We start from the raw sequence: 6,804 nt of genomic DNA, 5'->3' as shown, positions 1-6,804 counted from the left end.
TTGCACTACCGTGGATTCTGAAGAATGGACATAGCCGTGCCTGATTTTCCAACGAAATACCAAGTATCTCCTGGATCATGTTACTGGCCAAAGGGAAACGAACACCGACATAGGGTAAAGAAGGCCAAGAAGCGTCTGGAATGACGTCTGAAGGGTTCACCTGAATGACCTGCGCGGCCAGCTCGGGGGTCCCGTGCTTCAGGTCATGGCCGTTGATGGCGAGCACACGGTCGCTGCTGCTGAGCCTCCCGTCCTGGGCGGCCAGCCCCCCTTCCAACAGGTCGAGAATGAAAACGCCTGGCTCATCCGTCCTTCGCACGAGTTTGATGCCCAGCTGTTCTCCGGAGTCCCGCTTGTGAAGGACCACGTGGAAAACCTCTTCTCGGGGGGAGCTCCCTTCCGAATGGCTGTAGGCCCGGCTGCCGAAGCGCCGCTCGCGAAGCACGGTGAGCTGCAGCGTGCTGCAGGGCTGCGACAGGGCGGCTCGGGCGTAGTTGTGGGACACGTTGCTGATGTCGCAGTTGTTGACCTGGACAAAAGAATCATGACCAAAGGGTGACGATCTTTTTTTCATCTTCCCGTTTGTAGAAACGCTTACACATAACGTCTCCCAGAGAAACTAACCTCGTGAAAATGCTACGCGATCATCATTTACAAAGGAAACCACTCTAAAGACAACTTTAAAATACAGAGTTCCTAAAATTAACTTACGATGACTAGTATTAAGTAGAGAATTAGGAGCAAAGGCTTCAATGACAGTCTTGAATTTGCGTCCTTGGTTCTGCCCCGTACTAGCTGAATGACCTCAGGCAAACGACAGACCTCGTTCGAATGTTTCCTGCGAAATGTGTCACTACTGACTTCATAGATTGGGACGGGAATGAGCAGACAACATCGGCCTGTGAGGAGCGCTAATGAAATGTTAGCTCTCGTGGAACAGAAACCGAAGTTCTGCCGGATTACGGATTTGCTTTCCCAACTGAAAGGGACTTAAGCTAGAGAAAATAAACCGAGTTTTAGTTTAAGGAAGGTGACATACTCCAGGTACACCACCTCACTTTAGATCAGTGATTTTTACTTTAACGAAGGCAGATAATCATAACGTCATTCTCATTCTTTAGCGAACAAGTATAATATGTACCTAATACAATAAACGCAATTCAATACTCTCAGAACACTTATGAACTAAACTATACCTTGAAATAAGTAGGGATGGATCTTTGGACATGTCACATCGCTAAGAAAACATACCCAGCTTCGGTTATTCAGCAAGTTAGAGGAAGAGATTCGCACGATTCTTAGTATTTATCACAAGCAGAGTTCTCTTCAACCGTCTGGGATGAAAGCGAAGGGGAACGAGCTTTCTCTACACGTTGGTTCTGGGTCAGGCGTTTGTGATCGCCTCAAATTCTTGCATTTGTTCACGCGAATCTCTGTCAAGCGAGGCCTCCCCCTCCTGTTAGTCTGAAACACCGCTAACTTGAATTTTGTTGATTTGGGCCTGTTGACATCTTTTTAAAATCTAGTCATCGGATTCATAGATGTCACACACAAACGTGCCCTCCTCCCAAGTTTGCGACGTCTATGCATTTGGCAGCCACCCAAGTCCTTGATAAGATGCTGAATAACGTAGAGTCAAGAAAAGAACTTCGAGGCAGCTTCTAAAAAACCAGCCTGACATGAATTCATTAGCCAATAACCATCGTTTCTAGCTATTCGGCTAAAAAGCTTCCTATCTCTAGGCTCACATTTTTCTACCTTAAATTCAAAAATATCACAAATGACTCTGTGAAACATCTGGCTGGAATCCAGATACAGCCACGTGCAAATATGTAACCTCATGTCATTTGTGTGAAGTAGGATATGAAACATTGGACGATTAGAAAAAGATTTTTCCTTCACGAATGTGTGGTTGCCAGTGAAATTCAGAGAAAGTAGAGACCGAATAAAATACTGCTTGTAGATTTTGTAGAAATCGCATCAGCTAACTCTATCACATTTTTGGCTACATAGATTTTTGTACCGATGCAGTCAACACACGCCTGTAATTATTTTCCTTCAAAATCAAAATGCCTAGATCACTGTCGACTCAGATCAAATTGAAAATACCTATTCTTAATAATGCTCTAAAAGTCTTATTATTTCTAACAGTGATATTGATGCAATTCTTAACAATAAGTTTTTTCTTATTATTTCTAACAGTGATATTGATGCAATTCTTAACAATAAGCTTTTTCTTCAAAGTGCTCATAAGGCTGTCACTGGGAACGACCATAAATACTTCCCCACATCTGAGTTCCCAGAAGACATCTTTTCTCATACGCAAATATTCTCTCCCCTTTTAGAAGCTACCCATTCATTCTTTTAGCTTCAATGATCATCCACTCTTGTATGATTCAAAGATCGAGGCCAGTATTCACATAGCTCAAGTCCTACGTGGTACAACTTTTGGCACCCTCATCCCCTCAGTCTCCACGGGCCCTCTCATGAAACGGCATGTCGTCCCAAGCTAGTTCTTTTTTGGGAATAGCTATTTCTTCTTAAAGAAGAAGGTGAGCGTCCCATCAGGGGTTAATGAAGAGCCGGACTGTTCGCGGAGGAGACTGCATTATGAGCCAACGAGAGATGGCCGTGAATTCTACCTTAAAATCTGTGACATGAATTATAAGTAACTAGTGCGACTCAGTCTGTCTTTTCTAGATTTTAGTAATCGGTGTAGAGAAGGCTAAGTCAATGACGGTAACAGATATGGGCAGTAAAAGTGGGCTACGGATAACGCCGATGGGGTAAGAATGTCAGCGTGGCTCTGACACAGCCAACCGTGGAGTCCCAGACAGGAAGTCTCGCTGGCCCAACGAGCCCAAGCACCCTGTGCTGAGTCCGCGTGGGACTGAGTTAAGCTAGGGAGAAGAAAAGAATACATTCCACGTGTATGGGGAAAGAGGAGAAATTACAGATAAATTCCGATCTGCTCTGCAGATAAAGACAGCAAAACTGACCTTCATATAATTCAGGATCTGCAGTCGCACCATTTTCTGAGTTTTAAGTTTATGAATAAGAACAAAAGGGAGCCAGTTAATAGGATTAAAGTTGCTACCTGAAGGATCTGGTCTCCAGCAAGAAGTCTTCCATCCCTGGCGATGACCCCGTCCCGGTAGACTTCCTGGATTACGATGTTTATCAGTGGCGTTTCGTTACCACCCACGATGCTAATTCCCAACTGAATATAAGGGTTGGAGCGGTGGATTTCAATTGTGGTGATTTCCCCTTCTGGTAAACTAGGTGGCTGCTGTGTGGCTGCCGAGATAAAAATGAGAGAGAGAACAATAGACGGAAAGAAAATCGATATTTTAGATTTCGATGTTCTGCAGGTAAATAAGTCATCTTGTGTTAATAAGTTATTAAGATGATTAATAACTAAGTACCACCACTGGAAAAGAGAATGATGAGAAATATCCGTCTGTTAAGATTATCTAAGCGTTTCCTCTTCTGGAGGTGATTAATCAATAATCGACAAATAGCGACTATGTATCAGATCACTGGGGACGACATAATGATCTGATAAAGACATGTTAAGAGAATGTCACCTTGTCCTAACGGATAAAAGTCTGAACCACGGAACAAATGCCAACACTGCACGGCAGTCCAGAGAAGAGAGTCACTGCCCTGTGTGTCATCACGGTCAGCGCATCAAGCTCTAAGTAGTGGGTCTTGAACTTTAGGGGATGAAAAATAGTTATAGCTGCGACAGGGACAATTTGAAATTTGTAGTGAAATTTGGACTTTGTAAGACAAAGTCATATTGAAAAGTAAACACCCAGGGCCAGCTCGCGAAATGGGTCCCAGATCTAGGACTGCGGGCTTCGTGTTTGTCCCTAGTGGGGCGTCCGGTCAGACTGGCGGCCACCAGAGGATGCAAGAGTCGGAAGCGTGGCCTCGGACACAGACACACAACCAGTGCTTTCCCGGCTGTACAAGTGGGACCGGCTACTCTAAGACTCAGTTTTCGACCCATAGAAAAAAAACAACTCATAATATGGTCACAAGCGTTTAATCGGTTACTACATGTCACGTGCTTGGCCCAGAGCCTGACACAGAGTAAGCACTAAATCTGAAGGGTCGCTGTTGTTCTTGATAGTACTGATTTCTCAGTCAAGAAGCAACACATCTGTGAACACACGAGAAGCACGTTAATGACAGAGAGATCACGGACTGCGACAGAAGAGGGTGCGCAGGGGTCGCCTGCCCCCCGGGGTGAGGGTCACGTCCTGTTTCTAAAATGCAAACTGTTAGGATTGCGAACATGGTGAATTAGGTGGCGTGTGAATTGTATCTCAGTAGAAAGCACATGCTGAGAAAACGGTGGGGAGCAGCAGGAAGGAAGCGTCCGATTTGGGAACAGAGGTGACAAACAAAAGAGAGAGAGATGAGCAGCACACACCGTCGGCAATGACGCTCTCCTCGAAGGCGGGGTTGTCCAGGCCGGGCGCCTCGGTCCACGCGGGCAGGGACGCCGAGGTCGGGGTCCGCTCGGCCGGCACCGTGCCCGCCCCCGAGCAGTCCGTCTCCGGTGAGAAGGTCCCCGGGAGATCTATTAGGGTGCTTCCGTTTTCATTCTCAATCTCCGGCTGAGTTTTACTAGTTTTCCTTCTCTCCAGGGCATCTCTGCGCTCGGAAGCTCCAGGACATCTAGAAAGAGAGCATCAGGCGGTTTCTAGATGGTTTGAAAGGAAGAAAAGTGACAATAGCTTGTACCACGAGCAAAGGATGGCAGTGGCTTCTGTGCAGAGAGCACCCGGAGGAACCCACGAGCAATGCGTAATTCTGACCTTACTCTCCACGCGAGCTAAAAAGTCTTACCCCTCCACACGGCAGCTTCGAAACAAGACGTCGGCACAGACGATGGTTTGGTATACAGCTCCAAGAATACTTGAGCGAAATATACGCACAGGGGTGTCGATGCTGTGAGAACTACTCTGAAATTCTGATTACATAACTGTTTTTTCCAGGTTACATGGCTTAATCACAAGAGTGGCAGTCAGGTCTTCTTCCTGAACAAGCCCTGTGCCCTGACTTGGACGATGAGTGCTACTCTGCCTCCCATGGCCAAGGTCACCTATGTACTCATCAGTGGGGGGCAATACGTAGGAAAGCAAGGCAAAGCCCCAAATAACGTTCCGATGGACATGGAAGGAGATTCAAAAACATACGTCTCCTAGTTTGCGAAATCAGAGTTGAAATGACGCTGGGTGAACTGAAGAATATATTCCGAGTCCTCGGGAAACTTAGGCAAGCACCAAGGAACAACGCCTGTGAACCTGCTCGTTTTTACTTATCTAAGCAAACAAGAAGGCAGACAGATGCTTGTTTAAACATGGAAACAAAGGTTTTATATCAGCGATGACGTCGAGGTGCCAGTTCTTTGCCATCTGACACTTCGACGCTCGACACAGTTCCCACAGGGGCCTGACGAATAATTCCGAAAACTATCACTGGAAAAATTGTTTGTCTAGTAAGCACGTTTAATTAGAAATGTTTTTAAAATATCTTATTCAGTTGAAAATTTGAGACAAAAAGTGGATCATAAAAATATTCGTGCCTAAAAAGGTGAAGATTAAATTCCCAAAATATATGTCATACACAAATACATGAGCAATGGCTGGTCTTCAATGGAAAACACGGACTAGGAATAGGAAATAAAGAGGAAAAGGAACAGAATGTGAACACCTGGGAATTAGCCTGGCGAACAACTGAAAAATCCTACAAACTAAATAACTACAAAGCTCATGTTGTAATCGTTAAACGTGCAAAAGCAAATGTCAAAAAGAAAACGGCCAGTTGTTAGGTAAAGAAACACACATCCTTAAATTCCCAATGGGACAGCAAATTGCTAACAGGAACTAAATAAAGCTATTTAAAAACGATATCATGCGAAAATATGAAAGAATGACCTTAGCCAGCGTTAAAGGTCACCCATATTTAAACAAGATGGTCCAGCTGAGTAGGCTGAGGCAGAATGACTAGACAAGAGGAGACGAGGAGAGAAAGACTTCAAAGTAACCAAGGGAGACAAGGGTGTCACCGAAGAAAACGCGGCTGATGCCACACAAGAGGAAAACACGGACCAAAAAGCGTTAGTTCCACTAGGCAATGAAAAGGTCATGGTGACCTCAGAGAGGATACTTTTGGTGATGAGGGCACAAGCCTGACTGTATGCCAGCATTTCTGCTAATGTAATACACCCATCGACAAAAATTGCTCAAAACACTAAAAATTACAGGGCTCGGGGGAAAGAGAGGCTTGGGAAAGCCCATTCGAAACCCGTGCGTCCGGTAATGGGAAATGGCTGCTAACGGGAATGGGGTTTCTTTTGGGGGTGTCGAAAACGTTCTGAAATGAGAGTGTGATGACGGTCGCATACTTCTGTGAACATACTAAAAATCGCTAAAGTGTGTGCGCTTTAAAAATAGGCAAATTTTATAGGAGGTAAAATAATAGCTGTATCTTAATAAAAATATATATATATTTTTTTAAAAAAAAGGACAGTAGGGGAACGAGTACATTGGGGCAGGTTGGGCAGAGAAAACTCATGAGCAGACAGCTCAGAGCTGTCATTCTCAAGTTTGTAAACTCAGAACTGAAAGAAAAAGGGGAGAAACCGACTTCTGTTGGGTGTCTAATTTGTGCCAGTCACTGTGTAAAAACCTTCATACACAGAATCTCACCGAACCCTCACGGCCACTCTGTTATCCCCACTTTACAGATGGGAAACTGGAAACTTAACTAAGGCAACGCTACGTAGCG

General features: G+C 45.0%; 1 protein-coding gene across 3 annotated transcripts in view; it reads right to left on the bottom strand.

The window, feature by feature from the left end:
• Nucleotides 1-6,804, bottom strand: part of LNX2 (ligand of numb-protein X 2) — a 54,660-nt gene that overhangs the window by 16,596 nt on the left and 31,260 nt on the right. For 2 of the 3 annotated variants that reach the window (XM_011360205.2, XM_011360204.2), the window contains exons 3-5: nucleotides 4,442-4,689; nucleotides 3,098-3,297; nucleotides 161-529 (exon numbers count right to left, since the gene is read on the bottom strand). In XM_011360205.2, coding sequence (XP_011358507.1) covers nucleotides 161-529; nucleotides 3,098-3,297; nucleotides 4,442-4,689 — 817 coding nt within the window. The remainder of the gene's footprint in view (nucleotides 1-160; nucleotides 530-3,097; nucleotides 3,298-4,441; nucleotides 4,690-6,804) is intronic. The other variant, XM_023530696.1, reaches the window with a different exon arrangement.

The sequence above is a fragment of the Pteropus vampyrus genome, unplaced genomic scaffold, assembly GCF_000151845.1.
Source record: "Pteropus vampyrus isolate Shadow unplaced genomic scaffold, Pvam_2.0 Scaffold52, whole genome shotgun sequence".
Taxonomy (NCBI): Eukaryota; Metazoa; Chordata; class Mammalia; order Chiroptera; family Pteropodidae; genus Pteropus; species Pteropus vampyrus.
The sequence above is the reverse complement of the archived record's forward strand: the minus strand, read 5'-3'. Positions and strand labels throughout refer to the sequence as shown.